The sequence below is a fragment of the Squalius cephalus genome, assembly GCF_949319135.1.
Source record: "Squalius cephalus genome assembly, chromosome: 2".
NCBI classification, from domain to species: domain Eukaryota; kingdom Metazoa; phylum Chordata; class Actinopteri; order Cypriniformes; family Leuciscidae; genus Squalius; species Squalius cephalus.
This window is the reverse complement of record NC_137123.1, coordinates 52100942-52122804: the sequence shown is the minus strand read 5'-3', so window position 1 is coordinate 52122804 and position 21863 is coordinate 52100942. Positions and strand designations below refer to the sequence as shown.

The 21863-nt window shown below is 37.1% G+C and overlaps 1 protein-coding gene across 4 annotated transcripts in view; it reads left to right on the top strand.

Moving 5' to 3' along the window:
- Positions 1-1836: 1836 nt before the first annotated feature.
- pcm1 (pericentriolar material 1) overlaps positions 1837-21863 on the top strand; it is a 35373-nt gene continuing 15346 nt past the window's right edge. For 2 of the 4 annotated variants that reach the window (XM_079854270.1, XM_079854269.1), the window contains exons 1-13: positions 1837-1987; positions 3816-3933; positions 4720-4965; positions 5211-5510; positions 7135-7305; positions 13674-13799; positions 16564-16741; positions 16821-16930; positions 17679-17925; positions 18115-18268; positions 18383-18577; positions 20370-20533; positions 21606-21838. In XM_079854270.1, coding sequence (XP_079710396.1) covers positions 3832-3933; positions 4720-4965; positions 5211-5510; positions 7135-7305; positions 13674-13799; positions 16564-16741; positions 16821-16930; positions 17679-17925; positions 18115-18268; positions 18383-18577; positions 20370-20533; positions 21606-21838 — 2226 coding nt within the window. In that variant the 5' untranslated portion in view covers positions 1837-1987; positions 3816-3831. The remainder of the gene's footprint in view (positions 1988-3815; positions 3934-4719; positions 4966-5210; positions 5511-7134; positions 7306-13673; positions 13800-16563; positions 16742-16820; positions 16931-17678; positions 17926-18114; positions 18269-18382; positions 18578-20369; positions 20534-21605; positions 21839-21863) is intronic. The other 2 variants (XM_079854272.1, XM_079854271.1) reach the window with 1 other exon arrangement.

Below are 21863 nucleotides of genomic sequence, written 5' to 3'. Positions count from 1 at the left end.
TGCTAAACACAAAAGACAATATTTTGAAGAATGTTGATAACCAGTTTCTGTATTTGTTGTCCATAAAATGGATGTCAATGGTAACCGAACAGTTTATTATTCAACTAGATAGATAGATACATATCTATAGATATATAGATATAGATATAGATATAGATATATAGATATAAATCCCCACAGAAGAAAAAATCCCATACAGTGGTTGGAACGACATGAGAGTGAGCATGAACTATTCCTTTAACCTACTCTGCCACCTTGTGGTTAAAGCTAAAACTTTTCACTGTATGTGGAATGACAAATCATTCAGTATAAAAGAGAGTGACCCCTAGTGGATATAAATGGAAATGCAAAGTTTTATGTTCTCCTGTAAATGGACTTCTGACAAGATAGGTTTACAAACACACACAAAATGAGTCTATACATATTATATTTGAGTTTAAGACATACTTGCCTTGAATATTTCATTGAGCTATTTCTACATTTTTGTTATTTATATGTCCACATTTATTTCAGTATAAAAACTTGAAAGGGAAGCAAACTGCAAATATAAATAATTATTACTGGGCAGATGGTAAGTGTCACTAGAGCTTAAGTATTTCTTGTGGTGTGTGTGTGTGTGTGTGTGTGTGTGTGTGTGTGTGTGTGTGAGAGAGAGAGAGAGAGAGAGGCCAGGAATGATATATTATAAAGGGCATGTGTGTTCATGTTAGAGATAGCACATACGTGTGCATGTGTCAATATCTGTATGACATTCTTCACAGACTACATTAGCTAACAGTATTTGCTTATTGAAATGCACTGAGAAAATGCTGACATTATTCCTCCACTGCATGATTTTGACAGCCTACTATAGATCAATATAATGCCATATATTCAGTGATTGTGCAAACACAACCCAAAGCTCAGCTATTCGGGTAGAAATATGACTAACTGTAAAAATCTGTTCAAAATGGATGTAATTCCATGATGAACTCTCATGAAGGGCTGTTCAAACTGGGTAGCCAAATCAAAGCTTTGATGCAAGTGAAATTAATCCTAAAACCATTTATAAGTGTTAGAATTGACAATTAATTTAGAATAATACTGTCCTTGTTGCACATTAAATGTACTTACTGAAGTAATTACAGAAATGCGAAATGCATAACTACAAGCAACTTACCCTAAACCAACCCTAACCCTAACCAGTAAGTAGGCTACATGTTAAATTACGGAACAAGAAAATAAAGTGTAACAATAAAACGTACTTATCTATTTTTTTATTATAATGCATTTGTGAGTTTCTAAATCCATGTTCATCCTCAAGCTAATAGGCCAATAGGTTACTTACTAAAAGTTTGGTTGTGCTAATTCACCCAGTCATTTTGTTCTTATCATCCTTCAAGTGACTTTGTTCTATACAACCACTGTCACACATATGTAGGCTACTGTTTTGTCTCTTCCATGAATTCAGTTTCAATAATGGATCTATAAATGAATTGTCTAATATATAGATTAATTTACGTAATACGATTGCTTTTAGGTTGCATTACATAATATCACTTTGACATTTTATCAGTAAAATATTTATACTGTTTCACTCATCACCATCATTCCATCAGTTACAATTCACAGCATCTGTACTTTTAAGACATTGCGCACAATTCCCCAAATGCTTCCGAGAAGTAAAATAGTACCACTCTTTTGTGTCCTCAGTTTGTTCGCTAGCTTGACCTATTGATAATCTCATCTTGCAATACAAATATACAACTTTTAATGTCAAAATATATAGCGAACAGATAGGAATTCACAACAAATTATGTTTTAATTAAAACGAGAACGGTATCCTTCCGCCTGTTTGTTTGGATATGGGGTAAAGATGGCCGCTACTGGACAGGCGGTTACTCCTTGTGGAAGTCACACTACGCATTGACACTTTATCTGGGATTTTAATAAACGTCACATGGGAATAATTCTCATGCTCCAGTAATAGGTCGCCACGACGTTAAGGGTAAGTTTCCTGATTATTTACTAAAACAGCCTGCTAGCTGTGCTTGTGCAGTTGTTTCTCTCTCTCTCAACTTCTGTTAGCTTGCTAGCTCCCTCACTAAAGAAATTCAAAGTCATTTCAACAAATACCAGCTTATCTCGTATCCCGGAGTGAATTACCACCCAAATGTGAAAGTTTTACTCTCATTTGACTTAAATTCATAACATTTTAAATGGGACAAATTGATCTGGAGCGCTTGAAGGTGGACGAAGTGGTTTGTATTATCTGAGAGTGATGCACCGGTCAGATGCCTTTGTGTCAGGTGGGCAAGTTTAACACCACCAAGCCCGTGTCAAAATAGAACAACACCAATGAGTTAATATGATATTTTGCTACTAATCTTTCTTTTTCTTTTTATTATAACCATTAACCAGACATGAGCCATTTTGTTGTGGTGACTGTTGGCGTGTTTGTTTCTCTTAACCGGGAGTTTTCGCGGGGATCTGGAGTTCAATGGCTCGTGCCAGAGGTTACCATGGAGACAGACCAAAAAAACCTTCACGCGCGTCTAAAAGTCACTTCTAGTCATCACGCTCGTGAATTTTATATTTGTGAAATCTACTTTTTTAATAACGTAACCGTCAGATTATAATATCTTTAACTACTCGTCACGTATTCTGCACAGTTTCACCTGCACAGGTGAAAGCCCCTATGTAACTTAGGAGAAAAGCGAGTGTTTTTATAGTCTGTGGTGTTGACAGTTAGCCGGGAAATTGAGCGGGTTGACCAGGTTTAACCGTTCTAACGGACACAAAACGCATACACGACAGATTGACCAAGACAATACCAAACCTCAGTTCACATTTCTCGAGGAATAAAGCTCACAGACTTCGATTTTCAAAGTAAGTTACATTTAGATTACAGTAACTAAATGGACCTTATTGGGTTTTTTTGGACATGGACCACTGTATTAAGTTTACATTAACATTTTCTATGGTTATACCATGATAGTAAGTTACGTTAACGTTACCCAGGACAACCACGTAAGTTAGGCTAAATATCATTGCGGATGAAAAAGATAATTACTCAGTATCAATAGAAATCTATTCTAACAATATAAATTACTATTTTATCAATTTAACACATCCTTGCTGAATAAAAGTAATAATTTCTTTTTAAAACAAAAGGAAGAAAAAAAAAAAAAACTTCCCAAACTTTTGAACGGTAGAAAATTTCTATTTTAAATAAATGCTGTTCTTTTTTTAACTTTTTATTCATCAAAGTATCCGGAAAAAAGTATCACAGGTTGTAAAAATATTAAGCAGCACAACTGTTTCCAACATTGACAATAAATCAGCATATTAGGTCATGTGACACTGAAGACTGGAGTAACTTAATGGCTGATGAAAATTCACAGAAATAAATTATATTTTAAAGTATATTAAAATAAAAAGCCATTATTTTAAATTGTAGTAATATTTCACAATATTCCTGTTTTTTTTCCCTGTAGTTTTGATCAAATAAAACCTGGCTTGATGAGCATAAGAGACTTCTTTCAAAAACATTACAAATAGTAGTGTTTCCAAACTTTTGACCAGTACTGTATACTGTGATGAGGATCCGTCATTATGTAGTTTATTCAGGTTAATGTTGTTATGATCAGTGTGGTGTTGAATGTTGCTTGGCAGCTGGTCAAACTAACCTCAGCCCCTTAAATTAAACTGTCTGTCACATCAAGAACCTGTTTAGCTGCACAGTGAATAAGAGATTTCTGAAAAGGTGGATTAGGGTTATGCATTTCTTTAGGGGAAGTCCATGTATGTGTTCATTATTTGGTTGTTTTCTGCAGGTTCTGATTGTTTATTATGGCGACGGGCGGCAGTCCATTTGAAGACGGCACAGATGAGCAGGAGCTGCACAACTGGACCATCTCCAATGGAAGCTTGGATGATAGACTCAACAATATGGTATGAATCAATCGTGTTGATACTCCAACGTAACAGAAACAATAGAGTGTATATTATATATAACTTTGTAGGATGACCTAGGTTACCATCACCCTGGTTCCTGCTACAAAAAGCCAATAGGATTTTTTTCTTTTGACTCTTGGATTATTGCAGAAAACACTGTAAGCTCTGTGACCAGTAAAAGTTTTCCGTGATTCTAACGTTTTGTTCATCAAGATAATCTTCACAAATGAACACAACTTTCATTCATTTAGAAGCCTAATTATAATCAGCAGAAGTAAAAAGCTAAATTTAGGCTATAAACAAACTACAGCATGGTCGCTTGACTTTAACACCACCACCACCATTAAGCGTCTGACAACTTTCAATCTATTTAAAATCTAAAAGTTGGACAGTTTGAGTTTGTAGGAGTACGAGTGAACACACACTAGGCTGTAGATGTGGACTAGTGAGTAGATGAGTTTTCCTCTTTGGTGGGATGACATTTAGCCTAATTGTCCTTGATAACCTCTGTAGTCCCATTTAGCCACTTGTTTACAAACTTAAAAGCTTACAAAATTATGAATGGGGTATTAATGATTTATTTTGTGTCGTAGAAAAAAGCATGAAAATAGCTTGAGACCTTATTTCAAGCATTTAACGAAAATCCACTCGCAGAAAAAAAAACAACCTCATTGACTTTAGGACTCATTCCTGAAGCACTATATTTTTCAGCTTATGCTTCGTTTATTCATTAAACTGTGCTCTCATTTATGGTTTGTAAATTTCGATTTACCATTCTCTCAGGATTGGGGAGTTCAGCAGAATAAGGCCAACCGCTCCACTGAGAAGAACAGGAAGAAGTTCTCTGCTATGTCAGAGAGCCGGCTAACCAATGACATTTCTCCAGAGTCCACTCCTGGAGCAGGGCGGAGGAGGGCACGTACACCCCATTCCTTCCCTCATGTAAAGTATAGCACACAGATGTCCGTGCCCGACCAGGCTGAGCTCGATAGACTCCGGCAGGCCATAAACTTCATGGATCTGGATGAGGTGAGTGGGGCTTTATAACCATGATTAGATTTATGACACACTTCACTGACTCGATTTGGCTGAGGTTCTAAGCTTGCTACTGTTTCAAGACAGAAAGTGCATGGATTTGAACTAGTTCAGAAGCAAATCGTCAGAAACAAGCCCTCAAACATATATCACAATCAAATACAGGCTAGCTTTAAAAGTAAATGTTAATGTCAGAGACATCCTTTGGTAAACCAAAATATCACTTTTCATCCAAACAGAGAAGTATTGGCAGTGATTCTCAAGGCCGCGTCACTGCAGCCAACAATCAGAGACAGCTGTCTAATGAGGCCAAGAAACCTTTCAACTTCCTGTCAATTCACCTCAACACTAACAAAAGCAAAGAGCCCAGTGCATCCACCTCTTCCACACCTGGGGGCAAGGAACCCAAGAAACAGAGTCCTGGGAAAGAGCTGTTTGCTGCAGTTCCAGCTGTGGTTAAAGAGCCTTTTGGTCTCGACAGCGCCCAGCAGTTCGAATTGGAGGATGGAAGAGCCGAGCTTACCATTGACAGCAGTCAGGTAACTAGGATGCATTTGATGCATTTGGATCTTTATAATGTCACTATGGCCATGTTCAGACTGCCAGCAAAAATCTGATTTGTTTTGCATATCCAGATTTTAATACAATTGTGATTTTGAAAGTTTGAACTAAAAAAAAAAAAAAAACATTTAAAGATTTATAAAAATAAAATGATGTAAACCGCATATCGAGGTGGTTTGAAATGCAATTTCAATCAGATTTTTACAGATGCATCTCAGTCTGGGCTCTCTGGCTGCTTAAATCGGATTTCAAACTGTTTTTTGCTAGTCTGGCTATCACCAGACCAAACTCAATCTTTTAAGATTGAACATTAGTCTGGGGAGTCTGCTCTGTATTTTCTACTGCACAAGAGGCGTGAGCAACGGGCATAGTTCAAATGACTCTGTTCGCAATTGGATAGTCCTTACACCAATCAGACCAACGGTTCGGGTGACTGAAGCGAAAACTGAACTCCAGGCAGGAAACGTGTCAACAAAACGTGTTGGTTTGGAGCATTGATCAGCGGTTTGCAAAAGCAGCAATGGCATCGAGCGATTTTTGCAGGTTGTGCAAAAAAAACATGAAAGTGAGTGGTATTTACACCCACTCGAGCAATTTGTTTGCTAAACTAAAGAAGTCATTGAGCATCGTTGAGAGGTTAAAAGGAATTGGATTGGATTAAACCCGCCAATAGTGTGCCAGGTGGATAAGCCAGTTTGTGATTGGTCCCCGCATATTTGTAACGGAAGCAGGATAGAAGAATGTAAAGTTTTCCAGCCTGAGCCGCAGGGCGAAATCAAATCGCCGGCAGATGGGTCTGGGTTTACCCAGTCTAGTTTTTTGCATCACTCTTTAACGCAACACAAAACAAAAACGTCTAAAATGGAATGTGCAAAGTTTCTGTGTGACGGCGGAGTTCTGCACCGCAACGTGACAGGGCACCTATTTGGAGAGTGAGATGGTACACCTCCTTCGTTATCAAAGCAAACCATGCCGATAGTTTGGTTATGTCTGGACACGCAAATCTTATTTGATCCCTATTGATATTGATCGCCTCCAGTCTGAATATAGCCCAACATAGCATGTGCATTTGTCAGTGGTTCCATAATTACTTTCTGTTGAGAATGATTTTAGTTTGGCTTTTTTGATGTTCTGTTAACATTCTAGATTAGATTTGTACACTTTTTGATTTATTGTCTGCACGTCTTTTTTTCCCCTCATTAGTCTAGCTCTAAGTATCATTAATGGCAACTGTTATAACGCTGCCTATTCAGAATAGCTTGGAGACATTTTGTTAAAAGGTTTTGGAATGATCTTCTTTTTAAAAATAATAAAAGTAGATGGCACAACTTCCCTGTGTTCATTCCCCGCGTTGTTGCTGAGCAAAAACTGGAGCACAGATGTGTCAGTGAGCGCTCAGAATTTAGGCCAGTTTAAAAATATGCCACGGTCCGTGTGAGAGCTCTTCCTTGGTCTCTTTCTCTGCTCCTCTCTGTCTGTGTGCACTTCCTTCTGTCTTTTCTATCTATTTCTCAGTCTACTTACTTTCTGTTTGTTCATGTTATTTTATCAGCATTTCTGCTTGCACCTCTTTTTCCTCACGCAGCTTGTCTCTCCATTCAGGTGGTCAGTAAACTGGTGCAAATTCGTGAATACATTGGGAAGGCCACATCCATGAGAGACGACCTGGTGGAAAAGAATGATGTGCCTGCAAATGTGGAACGTCTTTCTATCCTTATCACTCACTTGAAAGAACAGGAGAAGTCTTACCTGCGTTTTCTTCAGAAGATGCTGGTCAGTATTTCCCTCTCCAGTTTTTATGAAGTTGTAATTGTTTTATGCACTTTAATGTATGGCTGGGTAAAAAATATCGATTTCTCGATTTTAATCGATTCTCATTTTTACGAACCGATATCGATTCTTAAATCCCAAGAATCAATTAGTCATCCTGTTTTCAGTTGATGAATGAATGTAACATTGTAGCACACATCCCATCCAATAAATCGCAATAATCTTTGTGCTTTGTTATGAAACAAAGTCTTTCAAATTTCAAATTACGTCCATTTTCTTACGAAATTCAAAAACATAAATACCGTTTTGGCGCTGTGGCGTGAGATCACTCTGGCACAGCTCAACTCTACAGCAGCAGCAGCGAGGAGCGCACATGATCTTCTCTTCCGCCTTAATAATACCAGTTACCGCGCGAAATAAACATGAATGAGCATCTGCAAGTGTGTTAAAAGATAGAGTACAACTTATCGAAATACGTATCATGTGACATGGAATCACTCAATCAGTGTTTCAACCGTGGAAAGACGTCAGTAAATCAGCTTGTAAACAATGTCATGTAACGTCACATTTACCTCAGAAAAACCATATCCTGTGACCACAAACTCGTTAGTCATCTAGAAAAATTAACTCTAGAGAGGAGCATTTTGCTAAATATATGCACCATATTACATATTCAATATAATTTTTAATGTTCTTCAATATTTAATGCATGTTTGAATAAATCTGGCAGGTTTTTATGACAGCCACCATTTAAATGTTAATATTTCATATTACTTTATTATTATAAAAATAAATAAGTGTAATTTGAGTGTTTGTATACAAATCAGTTCATTTTTACCTTCAATATTATAGTAGGTTAATGAAGCCTAGTAGGCTACAACTGACTCCCATAGTTTACAGCATAGCCTAAGTTAAGAGATTTGTTTTCCTTGAGAATATTTGACATGTATTGTACCTGATATCCAACATAATCAATATTGAATCGAATCGGAATCGAAATCGAATCGAATTGCAAGCTTGTGAATCGAAATCGAATCGAATTGTGAAATTTGTGTCAATACCCAGCCCTACTTTAATGACATAAGAACTAATTAAAATTGAAGAACATTTCCATGACCATTTAAGTATGTTAGTTGACAATTACAATATATAACAGCTTTTTAAAATATAAACTTTATTTGTGAATTAAAAGTGTGTGATCCGCTAAACTGCCATGCTTACTTGCATCCACTGCTTGAATATCTAAAATAGGGCTGTTATAGTTAACGCTTGTGATCTTCTTTTGAACCCTATTTAGTCATCTGTCAGAGGCATTTCATTTGTGGTGTTCCAAAATAAATGTAAAGAAAATATTAAAACCAGTCATTGAAGCTCAACAAATATGAAATATCAATCATTTTGACAAATACAAATCTGCTGTTTTAAAACTGTGTTATATATATTCATTTAGCAGACGCTTTTATCTGAAGCGGCTTGACAATATGACATGACTAATAAAAGCAGAAGCATGCTTAGTTGGATATTGATTTCTGTCCTTTGAGATGTTATGAGGAGAAAGGATGTTGGATTGTTGAGGAAGAGTACAGGGCAATTCAAATAAGTACAGTGTTGCTGAAATTTGCCTTGTGCCTTTATATACATTATTGATGTCACAATACCAAAATGATGATGACTTTAAATATGATACCTGACTAAAATATATTGATACTACTACTGAACCTATACCATGACGACAACCTAAAACAGGAACATTTATTTAAAGGGGACCTATTATGCCCCTTTTTTCAAGATGTAAAATAAGTATCTGATGTCCCCAGTGTATGTGAAGATTTAGCTCAATTATTTTTATAGCATGTTAAAATTGCCACTTTTTGAGGGTGAGCAAAAACACGCCGTTTTAGTGAGTGTCCTTTTAAATGCAAATCAGCTGGTGCTCACAGCCCCCTTTCAAGAAGATGGCAGAGCTTCAAGAGCTTATTCTCCGGCATACTGACAACAACAAAACAGGACAACATTGCTGCAAGGCCTAGTGAGAAGCATTCCGATTTGGCGCAGAATTCTCTGTTTGAACAGTAGGGGTGTGCATTGGCACTGCCCTCACGATTCGATTCGATTACGATTCACCAGGTAACGATTCGATTCAATTCGATTCTACGATGCATTGCGATGGATCAAAATTCTACTGCACACAACAAGGCAAAATTTTCATCAGTCATGAGGCAATACAAGCAGTCAGATATTGAACAACAGATTTTATTGGCTGCTATGTGTGTATTATCACTCTCCTTTATCTTTGACATAAATGTCATTAAATAAAATAAAATTGAATGGTACAGGATATTGGATATGGCATTTTCAAACCTGAAAAAGAAAGCATAAATCACTGCTTTCAGTGCTTTGAATGAGAAATGTTTCTCTTCTCTCTGCTTGAGAACCATTTGAAATTAAATTTCAACTTTATTGTCCAACTCAAGGCCAGAAAATAAACAGTGTAGGGTGTAATGGTTCACAAAATTATTGGTTCGGTTCAATATGATACACTTGTGTCACGGTTCGGTACGTTTTCGATACAGCAAAAAGAAAGAAATGCCAGAGAAATTTCCTTGATTTTTTTATTAGAACTAACATCATAAAGTATGAAATTTTTTTCTTTGAGCAATGATGGAGCTATAATTGACTCTTCTTAGGAGCATATAAAACAAAACAGCTCCTTGGAAAAAATTAAATGTAATATTTTGTGCTTATAAACAAATGTTTATTTTAGTTCAGATTAACATTTGAGGGCAGCAATGTTATTCATAATGTCGAAATAAATCCGACATAACGTTACTTGAAAGCATTATAGCCTACTATTCCTGCCAAACTTCCAAAGTTGCAGTTAGTGTTACCTACAGTAAATCCATGGTGAATATTGCAGATCTGTGGTTCATTCATGTCACAATGTTTCTTCCTGGTTTCCACGTCAGCGCTGTTTGATCCGTTAATAACGGAGAAATGTGAATGTTTCTCACTAGATCTCGCGACGCGCTTACATTTGAAATAACCGTTCGGTTTGAAAATGCGTGCCTTGTACCGAACGGTTTAATACGAATACGCGTACCGTTACACCCCTAAAACAGTGACATAATCGATTATGGCACTTTGCCGCATCGATGCTGAATCGTGCATGCCCCGCATTGCGATGCATCGCCGAAGCGATTATTGTTGACACCACTATTGAACAGCGCTAATGTGGAAACCAGGAGAAACATTTTGCCATGAATGATCAAGTTATAGAAGGCCACAAATCAGCAACATTCACCATGGATTAAATGTAGTAACACTAACTGGTATTGTGGCAGATATAGTCAAATGCTTACAAGTACTACACATCTTTTTCCAGTACTTCAAAACTCTAATATTATCTTCAATGTTATTTTTAATGTGATGACCAAAACATTATCTCTTCATCCTTCAAAGATTGTCCCCATTTATACAACAAACATTTTCAAGATGTAGGAAAACTCACACTTATTTAAAAAAAAAGAAAAAAAAGAAAATGAAAGTACCATTGTAACCATTAAAGGGTAACGCAACCCCTGGGCAGAGCCCAGCGGAGATAGAGGGGACGAACAGAGGGCGGGACTGAGCGGGTGGGCGTGCACCTGAGACTCGTTTCAATAGCACGCTCTCTCTGTAGGCGCAGATGAGTTGCCATACGAGAACAACTGACATCTCTATCTTTTCATACAGATTACATAAACAGAGAATATTTGTTTTCGTTTTGAATTAGATCATTTAATAGCAGAGACTTAAATGTTTATAAAGATATTGCTTATGCCTGTGTGACTAGTATTCGCTGAGTTTTGTTTAAGTTTAGAGACGTGCTCCAGAAAAAAAGTTCACGGAGATGCAGAGGCAGAAAGCACACCCTGTTTATTTTCTTTATTTTACAAAAGCACAATCTTTTGTATTTATTGTAAGTGAACACATAAAAAAATAGCCATTTAACAGTTTATTTTTTCATATTTCTTAAGTCTGTATAACCATAAATGACAGAGTATCGTAAGTCTATTTTGCTGCTATGTGAAAAAATCCAGCAAAACACGCCGGCGCGTTTGTCGACCCCAGAGGATTAACTTTAGCCTAATAGGAAGGAACATAAATTGTGACTAAAAATATATGCTCACTCACATCAAGACACCGCCGCAGTGATGGAGTCCATGCAGGAGGAGCAGCGTTTGGCACTGCATCACTTTTCAGCGCAAGCAGTTTGGAGAAGCTAAATAACATGAGCAAGAGTGCCATTTTCTTTTGCACAATTGCAAATGTGCTATTTATTTTATACAACAGTTAAATTAACAATAAAGTTAACATTGTGAGTTACTTTTTGGACACAATATTGTCAATTTTCACTTTATATCGCCGACGAGAATTTCATAATGAAGCCGTGGTCCAACAGACAGCGATGATTTTTTTTATTAATTTTTTTTTACTGAAATCCGCGTTTTGAACGAATCATTTTAACGATTCAATGAACAATCACTTGTTTTTCGGAATGAATCAAACAAATCGGTTGAATAAATGACTCCAACAACTCGCTTATTAAGACAGTGACTTGCCGCCACCTACTGGTGGCTTTAGTTTCATATTTAAAGTGTCCTTTAATTAAAACATTAAAATTATAAATCATTTCATATTTAAATATTGAATAGCTTTATTTATGCAATTGTAAATGAAGTGTATATATAGTAGGCTAATGCCAGTTTTGATGCCGCTTCTGTGTCACCTTTGCACTGCAAGGATGGATTTTAATTTAATGATTTATTTTGACATTGGTACTGTGTTATTCTAATATAATTTAATTTGAATGTTAGAATTTGACATAAAAGGTGATGCATACCTCTAAATACGTTTAGAAACAATGTCCATATATAGGTGAAAATGCCCCTGGAAATCAATTTAAGGTGGCAAATATTGCCCCTTACTAAAAATGTTAATTTTGGTCACTACTGTGAACTGACCACTGCATAGGATATAAAAAATATGAGTATCTTTGTGGGTCTGATGTCAACAACAGGCCTAAACCAGCCAGGATACCAGTACAAAAACACAATCAGTAAAATATAATCTAATTATTATCAACAAAACTTTGAAAATATCTAGACATATTTTTGTTAATATTGCGCACCCCTAATGTACGGTATTAATTTTGATTTTTTCAGGTCTTAAAAAGGTCTTAAAAAGCCTTAAATTTGACTTTAAAAATTGTGCAGATGAAAGCAGAAATAGTTAAAACCTAGTGTCTGGTTTATATTTGAATAAATGAAATGATTTTCCTTGCAAATTTCTCCTTGTAATCCTTTATTAAGTAAAAACACATTATTTGCTAAACTTAGGAGCACAGGTGCTCCTTGGGGAAAAAACGAAGCATCAAGCCCTGGTGCTTGCATGGTACAGTATTTGCTCTGCTGGCGTGTCTGTTGCTTTTATTTGCGTCTGTCTTCAGCGTGTCGCATCTCTGGCCTGCTTTAACATCCTGTTTACAGACTTTCTAATATTTCCACATAGATGACAATTTGGGAAATGATTGTAATGCAGTTTGTGCACAAGTCCGGAATAGATATCGACCAAAATAAACCGGTCGACTGGCCATAAATTGGAACCGATTTATGGCCAGTCGTCCGGTGCATCTCTAGCGGATATATAAAGTTTGGCACATCCAGTGTGCCTGCAGGGAGTGGAAGCAGAGCGCTGCAAACAAACTGCCCTGCTGTAGCACGCCGTTGCAACTCGGGTAATATGGCTCTTGTTACAACGCTGTCATTCTTAAAGTACCGGTACTAGTAAAATGAGGAATCATACCTTTTTTAAAAGCAGGGCATGATACCTTTAGTGCAACACTAATATACGTACGTTAAGTTACTTCAACACAAAATTGTTGGTACCAATAATTGCACATATTATTATAATTTTCTTTCTGTAAAATTAATGCATTGACACATTAACAAATGAAAATAATTAAATTAATTGTGATTTAATTTCAGACCTATTGTCAGACTGCAAAAAGCTGGGCTGCAGTCTGTCACTAACCTGAATCAGACCACAGATATGCAGTTTTAGGCTTTGTTCTTATTGGCCCAGGCTTGATTAATGTAGAGCCCAAATTTAGGGCAGCATGTCGTCTTTCTTCCCTTCAGCTTGTTTTTGCTCTTCAGTTCAAGCACAATGAAAAAAGCATTATTTCCAGATCCTTTGTATTGAGCAGTTGCCTCTGTCCGATTCAGTTTATATCTCTGTATAAATACTCAAATGTAGCAGTATTAGCAAGTGTCTGCAACTTCTAAATTGGGTCTGTTCTGAGCCCTGCCCCTCCCCCATACGCTCTACAGGCGAGGGAAAATGAGGATGATGATGATGATGAAGGTGCCACGGTGGACTCTGCAGTAGGTTCAGGCTCGGTGGCCGAGAGCACGTCTCTGAACTTGGAGCCGCGTTCTGAAGCCTCCAGTGCCACTGTGAGTACTCACAAAGACTCCTTCTCTCCTCTTGATGCCTGAACTGAACATTGATCAGGATGTACCGGGCATGCAAGGTGGAATTTAGAGCTCATGCTTTGAAAGCATAGTTGGCTACTTGGATTGCTGCTTCCTCTGAACAGATGGGAGCTTTGTTTGTTTATTATTTATTTAGCTAATTTTACCTGTTCTTCTAGTTTGTCATTGAATGTCAAGCAAGTTGGTGTAGTATCTCACAGAATGAACTCCTTTTGCTGGGATTTCTTTTGTTGTTGTTGTTTGAATTAATGGCTAATTGTAACATTTATGTAACAGCATGAGTTGTATGTACAGATGACCAAGATAAGTGATTATACTTTGACTGTGTCATTTTAAAATCTGTTTTGTTGAGATATAGCATTTTGCAGGAAGACATTTGATGCCGACTCATTTCCATTAATCTGCTTAATGAAATTTGAAGCGTATGCAACTCAACAGGTTCTGTTTGTTAGATGATGCCCTTCTCCTTTCTTTTTATTCTTCAGTTAGTTGATCCCATTCTCAAATGCTTATTGGCCAGTCATCTGCTGCATGTAGTAGCTAGACAGTCTAATAACTTGTTCAGGAACATCAGTGTACTTATGTAGTTAATCTGAAGATCAAGCTAAAGGGAGCATAATTACCTGTCCGTGACCAATTATTTTGGGTTTCAGTGCCAAGAAAACTGCTGATTCTGTGGATTTATAACTGCTTCATTTGTCTTTAAATTGTGTGATGTGATTGTGCATTATAAACAGTAGGGATATTTCCTGCTAACCTGGTCTGGCCAGTAGTTCCGACTTTTTCCTGGCACAAGATATAACAAAATAACTACATTTCTAGATGATGGCCTACATGATGAATAGAAGGCTTCAAATAGACTCACAGCTATTCCTAATAACAATGTATATTAAGTATTTAAACTAAGAGATGACAAAGTATCCTGAATTAGGAACTTTATTTATAGGCAAACAATGTGCAACATATTCCATTCCCTCTCTTAGAAGTGATTAGCAACAGCCGAGTTTAACAAATATAGCATTCCTGTGAAAAAAAACAAACAGAACAAGTCTATCAACAGAAAGTAATCAAATGTAAAACACAATCACATAGTCTTCACTGTATAAATGCAATATAGATTAATTCTAGTAAATCTAGAGCATCGGGTCATTTTCTCTATCTTTTGTTGTTTGATTAACATTAATGGCACAGACAGCCACAGGAATATTAGGCCGCTGTCACTTTCTGAATGCACAGATCCAGTATACTGAAACATTCCCTATCTGTTTATGCTCACTTGAGACATAAACTGTGTTTAAGTGAAAACTCACCAAGCCGGACGTTTTGGCATATTTCTGTGTGTATTTGACTGTTTAGACGTGAACCTGATGCCCAAAATATACTTTGCTTGTTCGTGTTCCATAAATCACATAAAGTTCACGCGCACATAAAGCCGCATAGGAATCAGTATCTTTTTCGCGGCTTGATGCAGTTAGTAAATGACTGATTTACTTCTCCGAAGGACAAGCATGACAAGGCTTAATGTTAAGCCCTGCCATTACTATACAGCTCTGGGACATCCAGTGAGAAAGCTTTTTAATTTGCCGCAAAATTAATATTGCAGCGAGATCTAGGGGAAGCATTCAAAGTTGGCATAGAATTCAGTTATGAACCACAAATATCAATTCAAACAGCGCTGATGTGGAAACCAGGATAAATAAACATGAATGAACAAGTTATAGAAGGCTTTTTAATTTATAAATCACCAACATTTACCATGGATTTAATGTAGCAACGCTAACTGTAACCATGGTATTGTGGCAGAAATAGTCAAAATAGTTTTATTTTTTTTATTTATCTGATGGTTCGTACAATATTTTGAGAGTGAAATTCAAGCACTTTTCAAGGGCTTTCAAGTGCTTCTCACTTTTTACAGCAATTCAAAGCTCTAAATAGTATCCAGTTTTATTGTTATTTTAAATGATGATTTGTAAAACTAAAAGTTTAAAGATATAGGGAAACTAACACAGTGGCAAACAGGCACTTTTATTTAAAAAGACATGAAATTACCACTATAACCAGTAGATGACGGCAGATGGGGCACTTGTTGACAACCATTTCCACACCCTAATATATGGAAAAAAGTAGGAAGTCACGAAGTCTCATGAAAACGAAAACTTTACACACAAAACAAGTAAAGAGCGCTCCTTTTGTAATCACTGAAGCTGTTGGTCAGTTCAGTATGATACTATAGTATAGAACAATAATGGTACATTTAAAAAGAGTAGAATATTTAACTTTTCCTTATAGAAATTAGGTTTTTGCACGTTACTGTTGTTAATAAAAGGCTGACTTTATCTGCATATCAATTTAAGCTCAGTGCTTTACTGTTAAATTTGTAAACAATTATTAATTCAAAATACACTTGATACATTTTCCCCCAGCTCTACCAAATCAGTACCAAAATGGCACCGGTGGCAGCGCTACCAAAATGGCACCGGTGCTACTTCTCTCAAGTGTTAGTCTAGACCCCTGATAGGGAAAGTGACAGTTGCGTCAGCTGACCTGAAACTCTTTCACATTGGCCCTTGGCCAGCGCTGATCCTTACTGTTGAGCCCAGACATTAGCTGACTGCAATGTTTCTATGACAACCTGCAACCTCAACATGTTGTTGCTATTGCATAGTTCCACAGATTGATACTAGTCATTTGTTCTAATGATATCTTTGTCTTTCCGTCTTCTCAGGGCCGTGGGGTGTGTGTAGAGCAGAAAGAAGAGCTAGAGAACATGCGGAAGCAGCATGACCTACTAAAAAAGATGCTAGAACAGCAGGAGCAACTCAGAGCACTGCAAGGCCGTCAGGCTGCACTACTGGCCATGCAGCAAAGTGCTGAACAAGCCATAGCAGTGATGGATGACACTGGTGAGGGTATTATGTTTACTTCATGTTTCTGGAAGTTAGAATCATTTCCATTTTTATTGTATATATATGTATATTACAGTTGTTACAGAGACTACTGGAAGTGTGTCTGGCAGGAGCATAACCTCAGAGCTCAATGATGAACTCAACGATCTTATCCAGCGCTTCCATAACCAACTGCATGATTCTCAGGTACACCCACACCTAACTAGCCACATCTTTAAATTTATAAATGTATGTATACTTTGTTCATTGGAATATAGCAGGCAAAACACTAAGATTTATAGTAACTTTTTTTTATTATTTATATTAACTGTTCTTTTTTAACTTTTTATTCATCAATGAATCCTGAAAAAATTATCACAGGTTCCAAAAATAAATATTAAGCAGCACAACTGTTTCCAACATTGATAATAACTGAGTGTCAAATCAGCAAATTAAAATGATTTCTGAAGGATCATGTGACACTGAAGACTGGAGTAATGGCTGATGAAAATTCAGCTTTGCATCACAGAAATAAATATATTTTAAAGTATGGTAAAATAGAAAACCATTATTTAAAATTGTAATAATATTTCACAATATTACTGTTTTTCCCCCCGTAATTTTGATCAAATAAATGCAGACTTAATGAGCATAAGAGGCTTCTTTCAAAAATAGTCATTTTTTCAAACTTTTGACCAGTACTGTATATATATCAAAATTGTGTACATTGCAGTTTTACATTTTGCCACCTAGAAGTGAAAGCAATTGTTGAATAATTTTCATGTAGATGGTTCCTTCTTTCTGCAGACAAAGGTTCTATTGTCCTAACCAGATAATATAACTGCATCACATGACTTATTATTTGAAAATGTCTGTGACATTTTTTTAAAATTTGTCACTGTTCCTGAATAAAACAAAATCTAACTACTAATAATTTTTTTTTTCACTCTTTCAGTCTCAGACAGTCCCTGACAACCGACGACAGGCAGAATGTCTCTCTCTTTCAAGAGAGGTGTGTCGGTCTCGCACTACCCATAATTCACGGAGTCAGTTGCCCTCCTCTGCCCCACTAACTACTGCATCAACCTCCACAAGTGCTAAACTTACCAAACTGCAGGAGCTACAGGACAAAAAGCAGACCATGGACAAGATCCTCCAGGAACTCCACTCCCTTAGAGACCAGACTCTCAACAACAGTTCCTGTAAGCCTCCCCCTCACACAGCAGCACATGCAGTTACTATGACACTTTCCATGTTTAATAAGTCCCTTCCCTTTAGATGATTTCAATTGTACATTTTTGCAAAATAGTTGGTGTTGCATTAGATGCTTCTGATGCATTTGGGTTCAAATTGACTGTTATTGGCTAAATAAGGTGTTTGTGTTTCTTCAGGTCAGGGTGTCAGTCAACGTGGTGCACGCATGGGCATGTCGGAGCGTCCCTCAATATTGGGTAGAGAGGGAAATGGCCCACGTCCAGTGAGGCAGGACACCTCCTCCTCTTACACACAGATAGTTGATAACAGCCACCCTGCTGACAAACTCAGGTCTCTCTTTTCATCTCATTTGATTTCACTTCAATGATTGTACCAAAGTGATGTTATTTATTTTTTATTTTAGTGGTTCAGTGTATTTGATGCCTGGTTTGTCACTCAATGCAGGAAACTGAAGGAGGTGCACAAGCGTTTGAATGAGCTAAGAGAGCTTGTTCAGTATTATGAACAGACATCAGATATGGCGGTGGACATGGTAAACGAGAATGTAAAGGATGATGATGAGGGAACAGAGGACGGTTCAATTTTTGAGGTCATGTTTGATTCAGAACAGGAGAACCATGAACCGGTCACCAATATCAGGTACTGATTATTGTAATTTAATTATTTAAGTAGTTTATTTTTGTGTTGTAGTCAGTGTTGGGGCTAGTTACTCAAAAAAGTAATATATTACATATTACATATTACTCTCAAAAATAGTAATGCCTTACTTTACTTTATTACTCCCTGGAGAAAGTAACTAGTTATATTACTAGTTATATTACTAGTTACATTTTTTTTCTTAATTACTCTATAATTGCCTGAGATGCATCAGATGGAGGGAGAACATACAAAGGAGGAGTGTTCTTTAGTGTCTTTATTACGCCAACAACAGACTGGCACTGTCTAGCACAAATAACTACAAACAACTGTACTTGTACTTGCCGTTGTTGACGCTTCCATTTTTCCCCATCTGTCCCAATAATAGCTGTCTGCAGAGCCGCAGATTCACCCCAGCAGTTTCACCACAGCAGTTTTACCCGCGCATGTGCAGTTTCAGGTTGTAATTCAAGCCCTATAAATAGTCATTTATATGCAAAATTGTCTATAAAACACAACCGGTCTTCCGACCTTTTACTATATGCGCGAGGGAGAGAGAGCAATATAGCGCTCGTGTTGTTTGAAGGCGGTGAGAGTGAACGGGCTGCGCGCGCGCGTCCGGGCGCTATACTTTTTTTCCCAGGATGGTAGGGGAAACTCATGAATATTCATTAGGGAAGTCATCCCTGATTGGCCTTAACTGCCGCGTGTCGACCAATCGGTGATGGTAAATGATACCTCGTGCCAAACCCAGACCAATCACTGTTCCATTCACGCCCTCCTCCCCTTCCCTTCTGTTCTCTGTGTTGTGTGCCTTGTGTGTGATGAAGGTGCTACTGGCAAATGTAACGCAAGTAACTAACTCGGGAAAACTGTAATAATATTACCATTTTCAGACGAGTAATGCCTTACACTACCAGTTACTGAAAAAAGTAATATTATTACAGTAACGCGTTACTTTGTAACGCGTTACACCCAACACTGGTTGTAGTGAATCTCAAATCTTGTGGAGTTTCTTCTTTTAATTGATGTCCAGGGTTCAAATCAAAAATTGAGTTTGCAGGAATGAAAGTTTAATGGACAAAACAACAGTATAAGCATTAAAATACACACTGTTTTGAAAGTATTAGACACAAAACTCGAAAAATATGAATTGCAATACTCTCATGGCTTACCAAAACCACCCCGCATCCTGCTGCCCCGGCCCAGCCCTGGCCCATTGTTGAGGTTGACCTCACTTTACCTTATGTCTCAATACTAATTTTTCTTCCTTGACATTTGATTAAATAGTAATTGAGGGTGTAAGGGTACATGTATGCATCCCGTAAATGTCTGTGTACACGACTAATATAGCGTTGTAGCCTAACCACAAATAATCACAATAAGCTTCGCGTTTTGTTACTTTTGATAAGAATCAAAGTGTAATCTTTCAAATTCTGTCTCATTTTATCATCAAATTCAAACAATAAATGCCGTTTTGGCTCTCTTTAATGTGGCATGACAGATCAGTGGCATAACGGACCACGAGAGAAGGTGATAATTTCTTCCTCTTTAATACCAGAAGTTGTTTTCATTAAGAAAAATTGACATGCACTGTACCTGATATATATCTAGATATATCAATATTAAAATCAAGGATATCTAATCTAAATTGAAACCAATCATGACAGTGGTCATCTGTGTGATTTAGAGACAGCATACTCTGCTTCTGTGAGAATTGTTCTGTTGAAGGAACTTGAAGATAATTAATTGTTAATTGAGGGCAACATTTTTTTTTGTTTGTTTGTTTTTGTAGAAATCCAGCCCAACCACAGACTCCAAGTAACTGGATGGACATGAACAGTTTGACGAAGGCTCACAGCGCCTCCAATAATAGAGATGGCCGTCTGAACACAGAATGTGAAATCAATAACCGCTCAGCAGCCAACCTCCGTAGTCTCAACGTCCCTTCAATCATAGGTCAGACCTCACACTCTTTCAATTTCTGTCAACCCTTTGTAAAGATTTGTTACCTGAATTAAAAGCATGCTGTGCTAACAAAGCTGTTCTAAAACAATGAACACATTAACTTAAAGCTGCGCGATTACTCGATCGCGATCTCGATTCAAACACCCACCCGATCTTATTCATAAATGACAGTGATACCGCTATTGTCTATTAAACTTTTGACAAGTAGCTACGATCACAACGAACATTCAGATCTGTGTTTTGGTGCTGCCACTGACCCAGAGAGGGCAGTTGTCATGTACAGGTATGAAACTGCTTCACAAACAGTCTTTTCAACCACACAGTATCATCATTTCTGTATTATAACTCAAATTATCACAGAAGTACTGGGATAAAAGTTTATCGTTTGGATATAAACACTTTCTACTCTAGTGATCAAAATAGACCAAATCACCTTTTGAAATTAACTTGGTGCTTCAAATAAAATTTTTATTGATTACATTGTTAAGCCACTAGGTGGTGACAAGTGACTTTAATTATTTGTCATTGAATTATTCATTCAAGAAATTTGTAAAACGCTGATTGATGGCAATGATGAAACAAGTGAAGTCTTAATGATTTGAGTCATTGAATCATTCATTGATTTATAGACAAAAATGTATTTAAAGTAATAAAGTATTTTTTAAATATATTTTTAAATACTGCAGCAATTAACATTTTGTCGGAACCTCTAATAAAACAAGACCAAAGCACACCAAGCTCCAAAATATACAAAAAAATGTAATAGTGGACTCAAACACGGGTTACGTTTTGAGTACGCAGGCTCTTCGTCAGACAGTTAAAAGTTATTATCAAGAGTTTTATTTTTATTTTGTTGCATATATTGGAGCTTTGGTGTGCTGACTTTTGTTTTTGTTTTTTGTTTTTTTTGTCAGAACCTCTAATAAATTTATTTTTAGTTGTCTATTCAGAAACGTGGGAAAATAATGATCTGTAAAACATAAATAAAAGTGAATGTCAATTTATCCAGAATCATGCAGCTCTATATTAACTATTTCTTTTATATGTATTGTAATAATTTCAGAATGCCAGTTCAACCGGGACAGGCCTCACGTTGAAGTTAAAGATGAGGATGATGATGAGGCACTGGAGGATGATGTTGATGGAGCAAGAGGAGGAGGCAGAGACAGTGATGGTTCAGGGTCCAGTCGTAGAAGCAGTCTAGGTGGGGATGCAGATTATGCTCAGAAAGTTCATCGTCTTCAAACAGCCAAACAGAAACTCCGACAACTCCAAGAACTGGTGGCCATGGTGCAGGTGAGGGTCTGGTGCCATGAGGGTG